The sequence below is a fragment of the Amblyomma americanum genome, chromosome 10, assembly GCF_052857255.1.
Source record: "Amblyomma americanum isolate KBUSLIRL-KWMA chromosome 10, ASM5285725v1, whole genome shotgun sequence".
Taxonomy (NCBI): Eukaryota; Metazoa; Arthropoda; class Arachnida; order Ixodida; family Ixodidae; genus Amblyomma; species Amblyomma americanum.
Window position 1 is genome coordinate 31,370,603 of NC_135506.1, and position 22,185 is coordinate 31,392,787.

The window sequence follows — 22,185 nt, forward strand, 5'->3', positions numbered from 1 at the left end:
GAACCAGCAGTGTAAGGAAAGAGTTAAAGGGGCACAGGAAAAACTGAAGTTTGTCTGCTTGAGTAGGTTATGGTGTTCCGAACCAAAAGATGCCACTTCTGCAGAAAACTGAGCTTTTATAAGCTAGAAAAAAAGACAAATGAAATACCGGTATCACCATCACCGGCCATTTCCAACAGCAAACTGTGACGTCAACTATCTTTGAGGCCAGGCTGTGTTACTATTCGCATCCAAATAGTGGTCACGGAGTGCTTTTCGTTATTGACATCCGGGAGTTCAAATAAGGTTTTGGGATAAAAGCTGCCCATTGTTAAATACAATTTTCTCGACAATAGATGCTGCTGTTGCAGCGAAACAAGCATCAGCAAAGCCAGAATGAGTCTGTTAGATTCTACTGAAAAAGAAATTGGCGACTTCCCTCTGTATTGTTTTCACCAGCATAATGCCCAGTTGGTTATGGTAAGGTGGTAGGGTTGGGTAGGCAACCCTAAAGGGAGTGAAATCTGAGAAAAAGGATTCAGAGACAACCACATCCACGAATCTGTTGCAGCCAGTAAAGGATAGTATTTTTCACTGTTCAAGAAAGTTCAGAAGATTTAGTTGGGTAAGTAGGATGAATTGAAGCTTGGCGGCAGGACGGAGAGTTTGATTGCAGTGCTGTCCCTATTTAGCAGCTTAAGCTAGAATTAGTGTTCAACTAGCAAAACGCAGTAGCTTCTGTCATTTCTATTTTCTGGCACACATCTCTTAAGTTCCTGTATATGAGTGAGCCAAAGCACTTGTACAGAGTGAGTTCCTGATTTATTTCATCGTTTGTCAGACATGCGTGCACCTACACGTGGTTGTGCAATGCATCCATTGTGAACGTTCTTTCCCGCTTGGAAGGCAGTGAGAGTGATGAAACAAAAATGAAAGGTGGGCACGACAGTTGACGTCACAAGGACTCGCTGTTGCGTGAAGGCCTGAGGACGTTGCGCTTCACGCACTGAGTGATCCATTCAATGCCTTCGTTGATGCCCTCCCTGCAATGAGTTCAAAGGAATTGCAACGTCGGTATTGAAACTAAAGTAGTTGCCAAGCACTTCGATAAATCGAAACGCTGCACGACATCATAAGATCAGTGTGACAAAACGGGTGGAGGAGTGCATAGAACAAATATAGAAGAAAAAAAGTGCTGACACATGGCTTCTTTTAATGTGACACTGAAGAGAAATTGAAGTTTGCTTGTATCATCACTAAGTCACCGCATTCTAATGACATAGAGGCTTTTCAGTGGCAATGGAGCTTCTGTAAGCTAGAAGAGGAGTACAGGTATCGCCTGGATGGAGCTATCCTTGGTGGCCGTTTATTAACACACCTCCAATTCAACAGCACTGCCAGCAGTTGGCATGTGTGCCATTAATTATGGCAGCTTTAATGGCTAGCATAAGTAATTGGTCCTACTGCCTGGAACTATTAGCACACAGCAGCTGGTGTTTTTTTATCTCGCTTCGAAGCATTTTCTCTTGACTACTCAAGCTTGCTTGCAAACTTATGCCTGCTCCAACAGAGCGCTAATAAAAAGCAATTGGAGGCAAATAAAACGACAGCAAATTGATTTGCTGAATAAGTTCCCACAAATTCATTCTTAGAAGTAATTAGAACACTTGGCGAATTCTGTGGTATCAGCCTGGCCCTAAACATCCCTGCTCACAAATGCTGAGAACTCTGACAGCTAAAGTCCTCCAAAGCTGGGTTCTAAATATTTTATGGAGAGGGGCTCTACATAAACAAAAAACAGACCAACAATCGCACGGGCAACAAGTTACAAAGATTACCATTTAAAATCTTCCTCTTCAGCACAGCAGAGCTGCCATGGCGCTTTCCGCTTCTATCGTTGCAGATAGGAACAATGTGCTGGTCCTACACGCTCTTTTTTTTGCCCTCAGCCGAATTTGAAGCTGGTTCTCGAAATTTTGTCGAAATCATTGCGGGACCTTTAGTTTACAATTAAGTATTTACACTATCATACTACTGCACACTGTGTCAACTAATCTGTGATCTATGGTAAACAGCATGTCATGTCATGTACTAATTCTGAAACATACCACTTCTATCATGTCTACATTCCTACACTGCTACCGTATTCCTAAATATTGCTGCATCTTCTAACCTGGCATTTTCTACATGCCAGGTAGCCTCAAAAAGCTATACGTGCTGTTCTTATCTACCATATGCTGGCAGGTGGCAACACTACTTTATTTATGAGGGTGGTGATTGTCGGTGCCAAACAGCGATGGAGAACCTTAAAGGCATCTGCTCCTATGCACCAAGTATAGAATCAGGCTATATTATACAATACAGAAGCTTCCCTGCATTATGCTTCGAAAATTGAGGTGATCTGCTTTCCTGTAGAAGCTGCGTCCTGCCAAAATTGTGAAAATAAAGTGCAGCCCTTAGTCAAGTGTAAAGGGTATAATTAATATTTACCAAGAATAAAAACTAGATGTAGTTATCCTCTGTATTCCTTTAATCCTAATCTCCTGCCATACATAGTTCACCACTTAGCTGCTGAGAGTGAATTCGGGGAACAGACGCGAAATGCAAAAATGCTCATCTACTTCAGATTTCAGTGTGAACTAATGTTCCCCAAGTATCGACATTTAATCCGAGGTTCTTCACAACGGTGTGCCTCACAGCCTATGATGCTTTGGTACACAAAAACCCATCTAATATTAACTTTTTGCTTACTGCGGGAAGAAAAGCAATTCCAGGGTGGCGAGCACAAAAAATTTTTTCACCGCAAAATTTATGACTTTTTCCTTATTGCAGCACATCATAGTGTGGCCACGAGAACTCTCTTTTTAATGATACAAAGAAATAAATAGATATGTATTGCGCACAGAGAAGAAACGTCTTTGATTGGCAAAATTTGAGATTTGCACAAAAATTCACAGAAATATCAAATTAATCGAAAAATAGTAGAATAAAAATCTGGAATATACATTTTATGTGTTACTATCAGTATCAAGATTTATAGAACTCTCCATGATAAACTTTCTGATCGGTAAAAAAAAAAATTAATTGCTGCTGCAAAGCACTTTAGGCTACTTCGCAGTGCAGTGCCGAGGTCAACCTCTGGCTGTGACGAAGAAAACTCAATCTGGTACACTTCTGGTGGCACATAATATTTTAGAACATGCCAGGCACCTTCAGAGAGGCTCGAAAAGCAGTGGGCAGAGTAGTCATGAACCTCTGTCCAAACTAAAATCAGTTGAACAGATTATCATTTTTTTACATAGAGTAGTTGCATGCATCTACCAAGTCAAGTGTTGATACTGCAGAGTCGCGAGGACACAGTCGTTGCTGAGCACGGTCGCTGCAGGACCAGAATGTCACCCTGGATGCCATGCTCACCACGGTTGGTCCACGCTGATAGGTTTCGAGGGAAGTTTAAAAATAATTTCTCATATGACTGAAGAATAAACCCAGTCTTAAACTGAAGTGTAGCTCTTTTGCAACGTACTGGATGTGTTTACTTGTCCAGAAGTGACCCAAATCATGCAGCAGGGGCCATTTTGCACCACTGTTCAAATTGAACGATTTGAACAGGCACGGTAAAAAAAAAAAAGAGCTAACCCATTAAGGTCTAAAGATTAAGCATTCTGGATCTTCACGACATTATGACTCCACAAGTGTGTAATGCAAATTACTGCACTTAAGGCCAACCAACAGCTTTCTTCAAGAAACCTGCTTTCTCTCATGTGCAGTTCTGCTCCATTCTAAATACTAGCAACAAAATGCCACTGATTTAAAGAAGGAAAATGCGGAAGCTGCCATGCATCCAAAACCGTGTGCAAACTGGTCATAGCATCAGACGCTGCAGAGAATGCCGATTGCATGTGCTATTCCCACTGAAACACTTTGAAACAGGGACAAGACGATGGGATGGGCGAGAATGCATCAGAGAGCGCCGTCGTCTCGTTCCTGTTTGCCAGCATGGATCACCAACTGGCCAACACCATAACCTTGCTAAAGAACGGAACACTGCCGGCAAGCTTACCCATGTAATGCTGATGCTCCAATCAGGTGGCAGTCTCTCCTGCCGATGAGATGGGAGCTTTCTCGAAAAAGCTGGCGGATTTCCGCTGCACTGTAACATCCCTGAAATCGAGCGAGCATTGTGAAGGTTAACAAGCAGTCTCTTGCAGTGCTCAACCACAGAAAAGTCGGCCTGATGCTACTGGTGCAGGAAGCAAGGTATACAAGCCTATCGCGATGTTTAATGAATTTGAACATTCCGCACTTTTGAAAGCCTCCCATGGGAGGCAGTGCATGATTTTATAGCCTCATAAAGCTCTCATCATTGTTGCAATGCTTTACATCTGAGTTGATATCTTGTTCTCATGCAATCACTCAACTGGTAAATCTAGTTTCTGCTTAAAGCTGCAATCTGGGTAAACTGGCATTGATTTATTGTTAGAACCGTGCGAGAAGAACACACAACACAAGCACTGAGTGGTGTGTGCCCAGATCGCAGCCTAATTTAATATAATTTCTAGTAGCGAGGGCTGTTCTCTATGTAGATTTTGCCACCCTGATATATACAATGCGTTTGGGTTGCTACAATTGCTGCCTCATTGCAGTCATCATCAGCAGGCATGTACTGATGACCGACTTTCTGATCTTAGGAGGCTTCCATGCAGCAACAGTGTATCCTGGCAGGCAGAGCCCATATTGTTGGGGAGGTTGCAGATAAAATCTCCCACTAAGGAGCAGGCGTTGAGCAGCAGCAGCATGCGTAGAGCTGAAGCAGCTGTTCCGCTATCACTCATCTGTGCTGCTATAAGGTTATGGCCTACAGGGCACTGGGCCTCCTAATCTGCTTATCACAAACACAAACCCTTGCTGGGGAGCGAGGCAGATACAATCACATGTGTGTTCGAACTCCATGTTGTTGAACAACTACGGTTGCCTGCATAGTCATTCCACGCAACCGACGTCATGCAAACGATCGCTACATGGACACAACTGGCAAAGAGAGTACAGGAATCAAACTTCTAACAGGCCTTCCTATGTTAACCATTGGGTAAAATTGTATCTGGGGTAACTTTTCGCACCCACAGAACAAAGCTTGTCGAAGTTCTAGTGGCCCAGGGTAGCAAAGCGGGCTTGCTGGACCAACGTAAATGCTGAATGCAATGCAAAACAAGACGATAGACACTGGAATGAGACAAACATGGCCCGTTGCTGCCAGACACCTGCTGTTGCAAAACATCAGCACCAAGATGGCACAGCAAGAAACTGTATTCACCACCTTTGGAAACAAGTACTTTGGTGTTTTTTGATAAGCTAATGCTGTGATCATCAGCAAACTACAGCAAAACAAGGAAATTGCATGTCCAGCTAGCCATAGCTCACATCTTTTGTCCCTTTCAGGCGTGCTCATTACTTCAATTGAAAACAATCATTTTTCTGCCTAAATCAATGCAAAACACCAATGGTTAATTTTTAAGTGGCAAGTGCCACAATGGGTAACTGTGAGAATGAAATGCTAGGATGTCAAATAAATAATGGAGGGATTGTAGAATCAACTTCCTGTTTCGAAGATGCACAAGACGCTGTAAATTAAAAAAAAAATGAAAATGGTGGAGCAAGTGCTAAAAAGTTCACTTGTTTATAAAACCTTACTTTCTGCATTCGCTAGCTGGCACGAAAAAACCACCCTGTTGGCGAAATGAAGAAAACCAAATTCACCACAGACAGTAAAAATAACTGCTAGGTGTAGCACACTAAAAAAAAAGCTGTGAGGTTGCTTTGCACACAACAGTGCATAAACTAAAGAATTAATTGATAACAAGACTGCCCACAAGCTTGAGATTGTGAACACAAATGGAATGTCGTCCTTTCATGCATACATGATATTCGGTACCCACGAGGATTTGTTCATGGCTGAATACTTGGCTCTAATACAAATACTGAATACAAAAGTTTTTTTTTGGAGAGGAGAGGGGCAGCACATTGCATTCTTGCTTAGTGCTAACGTGATGTATGTTGTCATGAAACTATCTCAATGAGCCCTTCAATGCTATTACCAGCCTTTTCAAAGTTACATTAAAGTGGATTGTGGGGTTCTAATGTATCGAAGCGACTCATGTTATGAGGGATGCCACAGTGGAGGGCACCAAATTTTTTTTAGGCCACCTGAATTCTTTAACATGCACTGACACCCTCATGTAAAGAACCCATCCATTGCTTTTGGGCATAATGGTGTTTAATGCTGGCAGACCCCCATTACAGAGCATTGAGAGAGCAACAAAATACTGTAAAGCATAATCTGTAGAGTTTCAGGACCACTGTGCCTATATATATCACACTACGAGATGAAAAGCCAATAAAAATTATTCATGTGGAATGCGAGAATCAATAGAAACATGTGGTCAGAAAGGTTTCTATTTGATCTGCCATATTAAGAATTGTAGCAACCTGTTGCCGCTGGCCTTCGCGCTGAATGCTCTGAGCTGTGCTACAGTGGACTCTCTCTGAACAGCATTATAGATTGCTACACGAGTTACATGTGCTTACTGACAATAGTTGACTGAGTTTGCAAACACGGAAATCATGATAGTTTGTTTTGTTTATTAGAAGGTCACTTGTGCCATATGAAGTATTTATTTAGCATTTCTTTCATTAGACTACTCTTTGTCCAACTTTTAGCACTTCAAGTTTTTTTGGGATATTTTAATACACACACCAAGTTTTCAGTTTTTGTGGGAAAGATTTGCGTTAATTATACGAGTAAATATGGCAATACCTGCTTGTTGGTAATTCACAGTAAAAGAAATAGGTAAAAAAAAAACTGCGATCATCAATATTTCGGTGTGCTTTTTTTTTTTGTTCAATTTTTGCCACTTTTTGTGCTCTTTGTCACACTCCAGTATTTGATTATTTACTTAAATCTAGCTTTCCACAAGTATCTGCATTCACTTGAAAGTTTCTGCGATTCACACACACTGCTTGATATCACAATGAAAGCACAGGCACGAGGTGAACTTACGCTGATGTCTTGCTTATTGGCAACTATCAAAACAGGAACTCCATGAAGTGCATCGTTTCCAATCATTTTGGCTGAAACAAATATGTGAAAACTTCAATTAAACAATATTCTGTTTTTTCGCCTACAAGTAAAATGCATATCAGTTGCACTTGCCGAATGCAGCCTTTGATTCTTCAATTCGGCTTGCATTTGATGAATCGACCACATAGATGACAGCATGAGATTCGGCATAGTACTGAAAAGGAGCATTACACGAGTTTAGGCTCAATCTGTAAAAGCCTCATAACAATGTCGTTTGAAGACAATAACAATTCTAAGACCACAGAAAGACGTGTTCAGTCTTCCAATCTGTGATTAATCTGCAGAACGCTGCAAACAATTCTTGCAGAGTAAACAAGGCTTGGGTTTTTCTCTTCATCTTAAAATTTCCAGGTGCAGTTCATGCCCGACAAACTGCTGTACATGCTTATCAAATGCCATGACTGGCCTTTAATTCAATTTAAAACATGTATTTTGATCAATTTGCAAGCCACAATTTAGGAGATATAGTGTTAAAAGATACCCGACAAAGGAGATGGAATGGTACAGTGATACGGTTTATTTCAACAGCAGTCATTGTCAATCCATCTTTGCTAATAAGTGCACATGCTTATCAGCAGCACAGATATTCGAGATGAAAATTAGCAAACAATGACGGATCTTTAATTCCCATCCTCCAGTAAACCTACCAAACCCTACAATAAAAGTCCATGTTGTTAATGACAAGCGAAGCGAATACCTCTCACCAGTATTGGTTCGCTTTAAACAAAATGTCCGCTTTCGTGGATAAAGGATCACAGGAACTGAGAACAAAAGGTCGCGTTCGAATGTAGAATGTTAAAAAGTGACATTACGTCACGCATGGCGGGGACTGCCATTTTGTGACATTGAAATTTTCGCAGCCGCACGTTGGTAGACATTATCACAATAATTCTTCCTTGAAGTGCAGCTCACGTGCTCGGTAGGAGGAGTGTTAAATAAACACTTTGCAGCCCAGTATCACGTTTTGGAGTGTCGACACTGCGGTCAACTACCGCGGTTAACATACCTTGTCCCACAACGACTGAAGCGAATCTTGGCCTCCAAGATCCCAGAAGTTAAGTCTTATACCATGGATGTCGATCTTGCCGACTGCCGAAAAGAAGGATAATACGCCGTCAGCTCGTGCAACCATGTAACATCGATGACGTACTACTACAAAAATGGGCGCTCCCTACTCACTGTTTAAACCGACTGTCGTAGTAATCTTGTGAGGATTTAAGGCCTTGTAGCCCTTTGTGAACTTCGTTTTGGTTTGCTCGAGGTAAGTCTGCATGTATAGATGACGAAAGACAATTGTTCACGAGTTCTGACAGATGCTAAGCGCAAAGCACCGAGTAACTCAAGTAGCCGCAAATTTCGGCCAGTAGCGTTAACTAGTCGTGAATACCTGTATAGGTGGCGTATTTACAATGCCGCATAGGTACAAGAAATAAGACGACAGTTACCGTCTTGCCAGCGTTGTCAAGTCCGAGGATCAGCACGTAATACTCGTCGCGTTGGCTGATGTACTTCCAAAACCCGGAGAGTAGCGTGTACATTTTGAAATCTGTCTTAACGAGGGCGAGCCTTTCATTAGTGCGTTAACGATACCAAGCGCGAGGCATGCAAATGCGTGAACAAACTCCCGCAGAAATCGACTCAGCAACAACAGAAACACTACCCACGACGTGCCAAAAGTAGTTTTGCTTTCTCCTTTCTCCTGACGGCTTTTGCTCAGTGTTGTTGGCTCGCGGGACGTATTCCGCTATGGTTAGAGCTCGTTACTTTTATTGTTCTCGCGTCTTTTCGTTGAACAACACTTGCTCAAAAATGAAGACGCAGATTCGGTAAATAATAAACATAGTTTTTTATCCATAAGACGCACCTGCAAACAATGGTGATAAAGTTGTGAATGGTTTCGAAAGGAATGGAATAAAAGCTAAAGTAAACATACGCTTTGACGAATCCCAGCTGCGAACGCGTAAAGCAGCCGCCCACGGTCCACGGTCCTCCGTCGCCAGATCGCAGAGGCATGCTACATAAAGTTAGCGTCACGTGTTTTATCTTGTGTTGTCTCCGGAGCTGCGCGGGTACAAATGATGCGGGTGAGTTCGATGGAGTTCATGAAATTAGTATAAAGGAAATCAAAGTCCGCCACGGAATCGCGCGAATAATTCTTGCATGGAATCCACGAAAGCATTCACGTAGTTTTCAAGGGCTTGCCAAAGTACACGGCAATTCGTTCGAGATGTTGAAAGAAAGTACGTGGGTTTAAATCCGGGAAAAGATAAATCACACTAAATGTGAGTGTCTAGGATGTCAGACGATGCTGAATCTTCAGCAGATTTGTCGATATATGGTCAACGTGGCTGAGAAACTGCTTGAAAAATCGGAAATAATAGATGTTAACAGCTATGCAAACTGCTATTTCGTTATCCTATAACTTTATATAATCAGAAAATTTGTTTTGCAGAGTACTATAGTAAAGCTTACGAATACTCATTATTAATTTGGGAAGCATGTACCCGGAACTTCGCGTTCAATGCGATTCCTGAAAATCCCAGTGAGCTCCGGAGCATAATACCATAGAATCAATAGTGAAGAACCTTGGGGGCAACGCATATGTGTATCTTTTTCTGTGCTTATATTGCTTGCTGAACTTGCGTCATGCACTTCTCTGGTGGTACTGAATCTCCGTTCAACGTAGATGCATTTATACTGACAGATCGAAACAGAGTCCTTCATCACAGAAATCTCTTAAAGTACCTGTTTGACTCGGAAAGGTACAGCAAAGACATTCGTCCTGTCAAGTACCACACGAATTGGACGGAATTGTCTTTGGACGTGTGGATACAAGAGATAGCAGAAATGGTGAGCTATACTTTGGCCCATTTCGCATTTGCAGCACGCTGTGCTCTGATTAGTCTAACTCGGGTATAACGAATTATACTCAATGCCGAATATTGAATTGAATCGTTTTACGACTGCAAATCTGGAATCCAGTGTCGTAGCCAAATTTTCTGGAATGGTTTGTAACTATAGTGGTTGGAGTTTTCAGTTCTTGGTTTTTGAAGATTCGGCGGTCTATTTTCAGTGTTTATTGCAGAACGGAGTTTTCGTTTTGTTGTTGTTGTTGTTATTGTTCGGCGAATATTATTTTCTACGGGTCAGTCACTGATTTTTTTTTTGTGATAAAACGGGTTATTCCTGTGCGGTGACACGTTACTTGTAGTTTATGTTGGCCTTTTTACTAGCACGAGCAGTCTTTTCCCCACTAATTAACACACTAATCGTCGTGTTTAGAACTATCTAAAAAAAAGGCCATCACCATTTAAAAAAAGTAGTGGAACTGAATGAGGTGCTGTAAAAAACGCAAATGCAAGTTTAGATCGAACTTTCTGGTGCATGTCTTTGTAATGGTGTGCAAGGCATTTATAGCAGGCATGGAATACCATGTCGTATTTGCCTACGACCGCTAAATAATTTGTAATCGAATTTTCCTCTCATGCTGTTTCGGTTTCGGTTTCAACAACCGAACCACGGCTGTGACGTCGAAGTTGCGTGTTGCGTAGAAGTCACGCGAGGCTTGAATAGACAACGATATAGTCTTGGCTTCATCGTTTTAATTCGTTACAACACTAAAGCCAGCCTGTGTCAAGAGCATGATCAGAAAAAGCGCTTATATTGTAGTTTCTTTATGCTTCATGTGGCCTATACGGAACTTTGACGTCACGGTGCTGTTGAAACTAAGACGGCATGAGAGAAAAATTTGGTTTTAAATTATTTAGAAGTAGTAGGCGAATACCACATGATGATCCATGTATAATGTACAACAATGTCTTATGCATCACTGCAAAGGAGAAAACGTGCCACCAAAAGTAGGCGTGCGTTTTGCGGCAGCAGTGGAGCTGTCGCAGAACGGCCGCGGTAGCCAGAACATGGCCCTTTTTCGGGAAGCTTTAGCAGAGTTTCACATCAGTGTTCTTACGCTTGCAGAGGAGACATCAACTCTATCATATAACTGCCTTGAGCGGGTGGTGACAGCGCTTCGCTGTTTGCGGAAGCGCCTAAGGCAGCGGAAAATGCACCAAAGCGCACAACTGCCTTAATCTAACGTCGGCAGTGTATTTCCACACCCCTGGCTTCCATGCTTCGTTAATTTTCTCTTTGGACTGAGTTTAACTTCTGGTCACTAGCGATTTAGCTTCGGCGCGCCTGTCAAGGATACCGACCTTTTTCGGTTACAGCCGAATTTCGAAAAGTCAATTCGGCGTACTTTTATCGTTTTTTTTTCGGTTCAAACCGAACAGTCCAACCCTGCAACGTAGGCGAATTTCGATAAATCAAACTCCGCGTGCTTCTCAATTGCTTTGGAATGTTGGCTTTCTCCGGATATTCCCGAAAATTTGGGCGCCACTATATTGAATATTGGCTCGATTTCTTGTGGACCTCGCCTTCTAGATGCTGACGTTGTCACGATGCGCTGACTCATGCACGCCGACGTTCACACTGAGACAGTGGAGAAGCTTGCGAACGCTGACGTCATCGTCAGTACTAATACACACCTAAGATTCTGATCGAATTAAGCAGAGAAGTCGGCATACCAGCTATTTCTCACTTTTCTTGACGTGCTGATTGACCCACAAACAGCGGATCGAAGGCAGACTGACCCTTTTGAAGCCAACATAATGTTATCACCACACGCGTGTTACCTGTGTCCATCAAAAAACAAAAAAATCTTGTTGTTCTTGCTGATATAGTTGTAGTTTATTTAGTGACTGTAAATTTTGATGTAATCGTTTTCAGATTGACGTTATTTTTCTTCTGTTCCGAATTTGATGTAATCCGGTTTGACGATTGTTTCCCACTTGTATGGTGCACGTATATAACAACCTCAAACTTGTTATTCTTTCAGGACCATTCAAGACATACCGTTAAAGTGAATGCAATACTATCTGCGGTAAGCACGTTTATTAATAAACATTTTTGCTTTCCTGTTTGGGTATAATGTCCTACAATTGCTTTAAATCGCTGATTGTTAACCGCTACAATACTGCTAGGGAAAAAACTATTACTAATAGTTTACTGATTTGCCTTTTCCTTTTTTTTTCTACTGTCGCAGAAATGGAAGGACGAATTTCTCACGTGGAATCCTGATGACTACGGTGGTGAACGATCTATCATAATCCCGACTGACAAGATATGGATTCCAGAACTCGTTACCAGAAAGTGAATGTGCTTTTTGATGTTTTATTTTGCTTTACACGGGCTGAAAACCGCGTTTTAATGGTCTTATACATGTGGCCGTGTCTAGTTTTTTATTTGACTGTAACCAGCAGCGTTGTCAGAAGTAGTGCGCCTATGTAATGAAGGGTGTGCGCAAATGTGTCTTAAAATACCTATCACCAAGGTATTAATTTATGTCTCTAGTTACAAGAGATGTAACATGTAGGAGATATGGCACGTCGCCCGTAACTGGGGTTTCCGTTTGTTAGATAGGGTTAAATGTGCCGTAATACGGACATATCTAAATTCTTCCGAAGACAGTCACAATTAATCTACAGGCTTAAAGTTTTCACACCTTCAACTTCAGAATCATTTGCTTCACACGATGCCACTGTACGATTGAGGAGTAAATTGTTTTGATTACTTACAGCGAAGTGAACTGTGCTTCATCGCATTGTAGCTGAACAGGTACACTTTTCGAGCCTATACGAAAGGCGTGGCATATATGCTCTACGAAGCAAGCTACGAGAAACAAGATAAACCGATGCTTTCAAAAAGGAGAGAAATCGATAACAAACTGCGTAATTCATAATCAAATTCTTGTCTCTTCAGGGTTACCTAAAAGGGCCAACCATTTCTATATAAGCACTGCGAGATGGATTCAGTAGTCTAACGTTGGGCTTGAATGTCAACTCCTAGTGCCTCCTTGTATGACAAAGGCAGACCTAATCGGACCTGGGCCGGAAGTTTTCTCTTCGCGTTCCCCTTTAGTTTGTGATATTTTGGAGCCACCGTCACAATCATTAATAAACTTCAGAATCATCCGATTCCAAATATAATGACTGCTTTCTTCGTCCGTGCGTAGGTGGTGATGTCTGAGTGACATACATGGTGACGGAGATGACATGTACTTCGCTCGTTAGCCTTCGCAGCATTAAATGGCGGCGTGCTCTTTGCAGAGACGCTTCTCAGCAGATGATGACGTCATCTTCGCTGTCGCGCCCACTGTTGGCGCGCGTGAACTCGTCCGGGTCGGTGTCGCTGGACCACTCGAAGCAGCTGCAGGCCGACTGCGTGTCGTCGCCCGAGGGCTTCTGGTTCACCCGCTACGACTGTGAGATGAGCATGCTCATGTGGGACTTCAGGGGCGACGAAGTGCACCTCCTGGGCAAGGTGCACGTGGCGGCGACCGAGGACCACCCGGCGTGGGAGGTGGCGATGCCCCGCATGAAGATGGGGAGCCACCACATGGGTGAGTATCAGTGAGGGGAAGGTGGGGGAAATAAAAAAGGAAAGGCGGGGGAAATGATGATAAGTTGCTTAGTAATGCGTTAGCGTTAGGAACTCCACCGTGAAGAAAAAGTGTCTGGCGTACCACGTGCCACGGTTGCCAGGCGGCAAAGGGGAGAGGTCGTTCTAGAAATTTCTTAGCAAACAGCACAGCAAAATTGCCTAGCACTTTGTACAGAAAAGGTGAGCAAAGAACTACATTGAAAAGTACATAAGAAACCACGAACAGAACATAAGACGTAGAGGAGATAACAATTTAAAAAAATTTAGGGGACACTTAATTACACTGCGTGTGGAGAATGGGAAAACACAAACATTTGAAGTCCGCTCGGCCTGTTTGTTTTCCTTAGTCATTACGGCTTGCCACATGGGCTTGCCACAGAGTAATGGACTCAATTCCAAGAGAAGGCAAGCGTAGCAGCGGGCGGCAGAAGGTTAGATGGGCGGATATGAGATTAGGAAGTTTGCGGGAATACGGTGGCCGCAGCTGGAAAATGACATGTAGGGTTAATTGAAGAGACATGGGACAGGCCTTTGCCATGCAGTGGGCGTATTCCGGCTGCTGCCGCTGCTGCTGCTGCCTACTATGATAGTGATGATGACATGGGCTGAGGATATGTGCAGCCACCGATACTTCATCTTCAGGGACATACTTCCGTTGTCTCCATTTCCGCTTGCGGGGATTTTATACTACAGCAGACACATGCGGCGTTGGTCCTGGCTCCATTCAAACTTGATACGCGGAGCTGTCTAGACACTTCTGCGCACAACCGAACGCAGCCGCCAACTGACGCTTAGCCCTCCACCGCGCTTGACCGTGCCACGTCACCAACGCACCAGTATATATGTATATATGTTTCTACCAGCTCATACTAGTATATATAAATATATATGTATACGCATATATGCTTCTATCAGTCCGAAAAAGCGGCAACCGACAGCAAGCAATTCTGTACGCCACTTTCTGCCTTTCGCATGTGCTGTTTTAGAACGTTAAAATATGGACAAATTAAGAGCTGTGAGATCACCGACTACACGTGATTTGCCCTGCAAGTGTAAATCTTCGACAGGCTTATTTCATGGACCTACCTTGTGATGTGAAAAGTTGGAAGGTATTTATCAGTTCCAGTAGGTCAAAAACGAAAGTTTTCATAGCGGCAGAGCCGGCGAGCGAGCGCAGGTGCGCCTCTGCCTGGCGAGTCACGTGGTTTGCCTGCGCTCCGGGAACTCGAGATCACGCGTGTATCAAGACTGACCTTTGGGAGATATGTAGTAATAGAGCTTTTGCTGCAGAATTCTAAAAGGCTCCCGAAATTTTGGAACTCCAGAAAATAGATTAAGGGGAATTAGTGGGTATAATAACGTGGATTAGTTGACCGGATTAGTATAATCCCATATGATAACCCAATCGGAAGGTACTCGAGCATTGCATAAAATATATTAAGGCGGGTTAGTGCATGGATTGGATAACAGAGCGATCTATGAAAAGGACAATGGTAGGTATGATGTTAACAGACAGGAAGAACGCAGAGTGGGCGAGGGAACAAACGCCGGTTAATGATATCCTAGTGGAAATCAAGAAAAAGAAATTGGCTTGGGCACGGCATGAAATTCGAAGGCAAGATAACAGATGGACATTAAGGGCGACGTTAACGTCGTTAAGGGGATAGGGTGGACGCAGCTGGCACAAGACAGGGTTAATTGGAGGGATATGGGAAAGGCCTTTGTCTTGCAGTGGTCATAGGCAGGCTGGTGATGACTGGAGTATTCTGGAAAGTGAGGACTAATGCATGCCATGTAACGGCAAGAGAACCAGTGTTAGCCGGAGTTTTCGCCGAAAAATTTCAAGAAAAACATTGAACACTCATTGTGAACACAACAGCAGGCAACCTAAAGGCTATAAAATTTTCTTCTTCAAGAATGTGGTTGAGAAGGCGCCTCCAAGTTTTTTGAGACATGCCGTCAGCAAGTCTGACAAAATACATCTTACTGAGGAATCCTATGGACGTCGATTATTTTCAGAGTGCAGTCTGGTGTTGAGGAAAAAGTACGAACCGAGCCTGTCGTGTCCAACCGCGGCGCTGGTGCTGATCACCCTGATCACTTTCTGGCTACCCACGTCGGCGCCCAGGATCACCCTGTGCTGCGCCAATCTCCTGGTGACCGTCATCTGGCTGTCCACCGTCGCCGACCACCACGCGGGCTCTATCTACACCGTGCCTCATGGTGAGGGCCTCGCATTTCACAACAGTCAGAAGCAGTGATAAAATAACCATTTCATCAACCTTTACCCTTTGCCGGCTTGCGAAGTGTGCACCAACGTTATTACAACAGCACTAGGAGAAGCACACCTTCCGAGTAGACACAATGTTTTTTTAGGTCACACGGAAAGCGTGCTTTTCCTTTCGTTTTTGTGTTAACGGTGGTGCATACTTTACAGGGTGACTACTTGTCGTGTAGGAGCATGTTAATGATTATTAAAACATGAAGCATTAGAGGTCCCATGAGGGCCAAAAGCGACTGTCGAGTGAGACTGCGCCGAGTGTGGAGAGGAGGAAAGAGAACACTCGCTCGAGAGTGAGAAGAGGCGGCCGGTGCGCAGAAGGCCGGACATGGGAGTTAGTGCCACATGAGCTAACGGCGTGTCTAAACGTGTCTGTCACGGACGTGATAGATCGTGCGCAAGGAGTGTGACTGTAGGTGTGTGTCAAAATGGATATATAAAGGGTGCCTGGATAGATGAGCCTTGAGCGTGGCATGTAATCGCGTAATGCTCACGCATTCTCGTCGGATCGAATCACACATTGCCCCATTTTTTTTTTCTTGCTAATCGTTTCTTCTAGACGCATGACGCCTTCAATTCTTGTAAAGCTTGATGAGGAGGGAAAATAAATGTTAATCATGAATGAGACATTATATTTGTCTTTCAGATTTCTCCTGCCTGTGCGTGCACTAGCAGAGGAATAAACTGAATAGAACACGATGGCGTAAACTGAGTGCAAAAGTGACAAGTAACGAAAAAAAAAATAGTTGCGCACATAAGATATGCGCACGTTTTTTCACACTTTTTGCACGTCAGTGTGCCACCTCGCACTCCAGCAGCAGGCACTCAAGCCGAATTGACGCAACTGAGCTATCTATTATGGTTTTTTTTTTATTTCGATTGGGCAAACCACAAACTAACGGCAGGCTTCATCGTGGAAAAAATCAAACATTAAAGTGTATCCGAAAACCAACATTCATGAAGACACGTCACCCACAAGTTGCGCTGAAATCGTTACGTTATGGCCGCAGCCAAACCATGCCCTGACTTGGAGGTGTTCCGAGAGTTAACAGTTGTAGGCGCAGCTGCTTATTGAAGAAAACAGACATAAGACGAGCAGGAACATTGTAAGTTATTGGGTAAATACTGCGTTACTATTAGTTTATAAACTAAATAGAACCGCCGCACTCGATTTCGCTATTGATTTAAATATTTCTACGTAATCATTCCTACAGTATCGCGGTTTGTGTTGTTTTACGGACGGTGCTACCTTCTCTAGAAACACATACGACGAGGAGTCATCTCTCAAAATTTACATTTTGAGAGATTACTTTTTGTTTTCTGATGAAAAAACGCACTTCCAAATTTTAAACACTTTGAAATTATACCAAGCGATTACACAATGTTATTAGATGTGAAACCGAAACAAATACTGGAACGCTGAAATACTGTAATGCTCGCTTGTACAACTGAACGTTAAAGATTTTATTTTCAAATCGTATCAGGCGTTCCCTCCGCAATGCTGTCTCTTCTTTTCCATCCTGTTGAGAAACAGAAAGAGAGCCGCTTGGGTTAGAGTGCAATTCACGGCAACTAAATATAAGCAGAAATCGATCGGAAGAAGCTGACTTCGTTGGACGTGTAACCAATGATCTTCTGTGGATGATCTGCTATAATTTGTCTTTGAACAAATAGCTAATGATAACTTGGGGCAAAAGAGTGCATTGTAAGGAAGAAGATGAGCTGGCGGCAGTGGCAAGGAGCAGGCAGACAAGATCCAAAAATTTTCTTTGGTGGGTGGCCGTGGCTTTGGCCCCGAGGGAAGGTCATTACAGGTCATTGGGAATAGCTTTAGTACTACACGGGACGTAAGTGCAAGTGATGATGATGTTCCCCTTCCTTCCTTCCTTCCTTCCTTCCTTCCTTCCTTCCTTCCTTCCTTCCTTCCTTCCTTCCTTCCTTCCTTCCTTCCTTCCTTCCTTCCTTCCTTCCTTCCTTCCTTCCTTCCTTCCTTCCTTTCTTTCTTTCTTTCTTTCCTTCTTTCTTTCTTTCTTATTGATGACCACTAGGAGAAGCCTTTGTCTTTCTGCGTGACCATAGGTCTGTCTTATGCTGGTGATGACGACGCATTTCTTTCATTCCCATGCCAGTGACCTTCCTGTCCCTGTCGGCCATTCTGGCGGCCGCCTCGCTGGCCATCGCCATCGCCACCCACAAGCTGTTGGACTCCGCCGACCGTTGCGAAGCTCCTCGCGGTCTCGTGCGCCTGTTGGACGCCCCCTTCTGGCAGCTGCTCTGCGTCGGCGGCTTCCAGCCGGCGTCTTCAGCTGCCGCCCGCGAAACGGAGATGGAGCAGCTGAGCCACGATCCGTTGGCGGCTACGTCCTCGACCGGTCTGGGCCCGCACCAGCAGAGGGAGGAGGAGTGGAGGGCCGTGTCACGTGCCGTCGACAGGGCGCTGTTCGCCGCTTTCGTCGTCACATTCGTCTCCATCCGCCTGGTGTTCACTGGACCACACCGGGGGGTCACGACCTTTGAAGACTAGTGCAATGGAATTCTTAAAAGACAGCATTTGGCGGAAGTCTTTCTGGCTGGAAAATTTAATTTAGGAGAAAGATGACTGACGCCAACCAAGTTAATTTTGCAGCAAAAAAAGTTGTGCTGAGGCTTAGCTAAAGTGTTGAGCCTGGATATCTAGAAGCGAAAAGCTTCGTGGCGATGCTCGTGGTTTAGCTTAAGGTCTCATACATAGGGTTACAATTTGGGTATATCTTTCTAGCTTTTCCAAAACGTGACGTCTTAGGTATACAAAGCTTGTACAATCGTTATAAAAGGCCATTAAAATGTCTTTATTTCTCCTTCTTCAATGGACGCAATGTCTTGCACTTTCTGTATCCACTCTCAATTGACGCAGCCAAACGGCGCAATTCAGCGTCCTTTTGCCGCCGTTTTGCAAGGCGTGCCTCTCGTGATTCGGGACTCGAGTAGAAGCCTCCTGCGCGGGTTAGCTTTGGTTTCCAGTACAATAGCGCCGGAAAAGTTTTTGACGGCAGTACAATAGTGCCAGTTTTTTTTTTTGTTAGGTAGAAGGCTCACTTCCGTGACGTCACCAGCCTCGTTTGAGCACTGAGATCTTCTTTTGAAGATGGGTTGGTATCGCTGATGACATAACATTCTTGATGAGCTTAGGCCACGAGGGTTGGGGGGGGGGGGGGGGGGGGTTAGCAGCGTCTGGGGTAACAGCGAAGCTCATTCAAGCGCACTTTTGGGTAGCCTAAGGATGAATGGTGGCATTACTAGGTGTCTAGTCTTCAGCTTATTTAGCTGAAAACAGTGCTATTCTCTCTCTCTCCACCCGACTCACACAATCCATGTGTATGTGCATTTGCGCCCTTCTATACTGTGAAACAGTGGTGCTTTTTCTTCCATGTCAGCGCACTGCCTGCACTGATGTACTGTCGCACTGTAAAAAAGTCTGGACCTGCCTCAAACTGTCTGTACACCTTTTGTTTCAACCTCTCCTTTCGCAAAAATGAAATAAAAAATGTCGTCAGCCTTGAAAGATCAGGCCTGGCATGGAGATAGAAGAACAAAAAGATGGTTGTTGGGACACAAGTGAATACCCCCCGGGTACAAGGTCGAGTTTGGGAAGCGCTTTTTTTTACGTGGATTCTGTTCGCGTTTTTCGTCGTCCTTCGTCCGTTTTTTTTTTTTTGGATTCAGCGCGGAGCACAAGCGCAGAACACTGAGTCGGAGGAGCACCAGAGACTCAGTGGTCGACGTAGGACTAAAACAGTCATGAAGTCGTCGGTTTAAAAATTGGGATCATATGACACACGGGTTAAAAACTATGACAATGCACTATACAGCACAAGCTGTTACAGACACATTCTGAAACTGAAATAAGACAAATGACACCTATTGCAGCGAATTTGCCGTTAGTGAAAGAGCGTGGGGACAACGACCATCTCGCCTTGAAGAAAAAGACAGATAGACAAGAAAAGGACTGTTCGAGTCATTATATTTCCTACCTGGTATAGAACAGCCCTGCGGCGACATCTGACTGAAAATAACCACAGAATCAAAACTTCGTGTTTCCTATGGTTCGTGGCGCAATGTATTAGCGGTGTGCTTTTGAACGCATGACAGCGGTTCGAATCGTTTCCCCGCAAGTGTACTTTTTCGCGTCTTATTTCTTTTTAGAAACCAAGAATTAAAAAGAAACGAATCGTCTCTCATTTGCCCTGGTTATGGGCCATCTTTTAGGTTGCGCTCTGCGATTCTTTGGAGCCAAAATCACCGCCTAAGCACCACGCTCGAAATCAGTTACTTGCTCTGTTTCATTTTGAACAAACGGTTACCAGCTCTGAAATCGTTTACCATTTACCCTGCGTGTATGCTTCATTTCATGTTGAATTATCGGACGCTTTTCAGCCAGAATCATGTCACGTGTTCGCACGTCAAGGCGCCATATGCTCTCGTCTGCACAGGGTATGATTTGGAAATACGCGGACGGGTCCCGCCATTGGTGGTAGTTTAAGCGACAAAAATATGAGTGGTGAGGCGAATCGCGGTCGTGAACCACCGGCCAAAGACCCTGACGGCAGGGGATGGGACCGTGAAAAAAATAAGATAGAAAAAGGAACAGGGCGCTTGATATGAAAGGTAACGTGAGTATGCAGATGTAGTGCAAATTTTTGAAGCAAAAGCTTCACTACGCTAGGTTTTCTAGAGGGCAGCGTCAGTGCAGTCACGTAACAAGTGTCACCTGGCAGGCCATGTGACCTACTGACGTCATCACGATCTGCCCACCGTGGTAGGTGGCAAGTGCCCCATCGGGCATTTCATCGACGCTTTACAGACAATCCGTTCGGCAGTGTGTGTGTGTCGTTTGTGAACGTATAGCCATGCAAAGGAAGCTTTAAACCGCGGCTAATTTTTTATTTTCCTTTTTCCTCGCTGAGAAGGGGTGTGTCTTTTTAAGGTGAAAACTGCACCTCCTACTATCTGAAGACGTGGACGTATTCCAGTTGTTTCGGTATGATTGGGCACGGGATTTCAAGTAGTCTTCCAATCCCGTGCTTCGGAAGCAACCCGTGCTAAAACGGCATGTTGACACGACACCTGAACCGGATGGCATCAGAGTTTTGGGATGAGCATTGGGGAAAATAGTTCCGCTACGCTTCAAAACAACAGTTTCCAAAGGCAGTCCAACCCGTCAGCATTAGCAGGCTGCATTGCAATGGAACTTTAGCCGCCAAGCTTAATTTTGGCAAATTTAGTTGAACATTTATTTTTTTTCTCTCAGAAATCCTCCTCTTTGTGTAAAGACGAGTTAGCAGGGGATTGCAGCTTAGAAAAGAACTCTTCACTGGTACAGCCCACTTTGTTACCGGGCAACTGGGTCCGCTCGGTTACAGCTCTCGCAAAGCATAAAAGTTGGTCCTATAGTTCTTTAGTCCCGAATCTTGAGATCGCAATGAGTACGCTTCGATATGTAATAACGGTTGTCTTAAGCAAATGAATTGATTAATTTCAAGTTGTGAAATCCTTGAACTAACAATGTCAGATGCAGTTTTATTCGGAAAGGGGGGGTGCTTCCCACTCCAAATATCTCTCATTTCAAAGCGTCCACGGACAAACCTTGGCGCCTTATTCAGTATGTTCCCGGTTCGATCAATATATGTTTTCTGGGATGGAACACGCGTACTCAGGAATCAACAGAGCAAGGAACGGTAAGCATTTTTAATGCGAAATCATTACTTGGTTATGTCGGCGAGGCCAGGTCCGCAAAATTTGTCGGCAGCCGTTGTGTCGTTCTCAGAACAGTTAGAATGAAACTAATGACTGTAATCGATAGAAGATGATGGGAGGGTGATGTGCTGTGCGACAAAATTTGGTGTCGATAGGGCGATTAGCTAATTAATTAGAGCCAAAAAAGTTTTAAAAAACGTCGAAATAGCGCGGACGTCGATGTAATGAGTGGACGGCAAAATAGTGGGAATAGTCATAAAGTTGAATGGCGCAAGGGAATGAACACAGGAAGACACAGAGAGTCTCTGTGTCTTCCTGTGTTCGTTCCCTTGCGCCATTCAACTTTATGATGAACCAACTAGACCAACAGCAAGTACTTCTGTAGTGGAAATAGAGGCAAAGGGTTCCGTGTACAGGTACGGACATAAGCAGACACGGCGCACTGTTCCGTTTCACGTGTAATGACTGCTTCCATACTGAAAATGAAGAAGCATTGTTTGTCCTTGAGAACGAGCGCCGAAGTGCGCTACCCACATGCACACACACTTTACGGGTG

General features: G+C 44.0%; 2 protein-coding genes across 2 annotated transcripts; one reads left to right on the forward strand and one right to left on the reverse strand.

Annotated features, from left to right (window-relative positions):
* Positions 1-779: 779 nt before the first annotated feature.
* Arfrp1 (ADP-ribosylation factor related protein 1) lies at positions 780-8,832 on the reverse strand. Its single transcript, XM_077639038.1, has 7 exons — positions 8,563-8,832; positions 8,297-8,384; positions 8,124-8,206; positions 7,190-7,271; positions 7,037-7,107; positions 4,043-4,143; positions 780-1,022 (listed from the first exon to the last, which is right to left on the reverse strand). The coding sequence occupies exons 1-7, from the start codon at positions 8,653-8,655 to the stop codon at positions 935-937; spliced, it is 606 nt and encodes a 201-aa protein (XP_077495164.1). The 5' UTR covers positions 8,656-8,832; the 3' UTR covers positions 780-934.
* A 257-nt stretch (positions 8,833-9,089) lies between these two features.
* On the forward strand, positions 9,090-19,431 carry LOC144106658 (neuronal acetylcholine receptor subunit alpha-5-like). Its single transcript, XM_077639495.1, has 7 exons — positions 9,090-9,201; positions 9,822-9,967; positions 12,012-12,056; positions 12,219-12,325; positions 13,282-13,574; positions 15,635-15,838; positions 18,026-19,431. Exons 1-7 carry the CDS (start codon positions 9,129-9,131, stop codon positions 18,418-18,420), a joined length of 1,263 nt encoding a protein of 420 aa, XP_077495621.1. The 5' UTR covers positions 9,090-9,128; the 3' UTR covers positions 18,421-19,431.
* Positions 19,432-22,185: the final 2,754 nt, after the last annotated feature.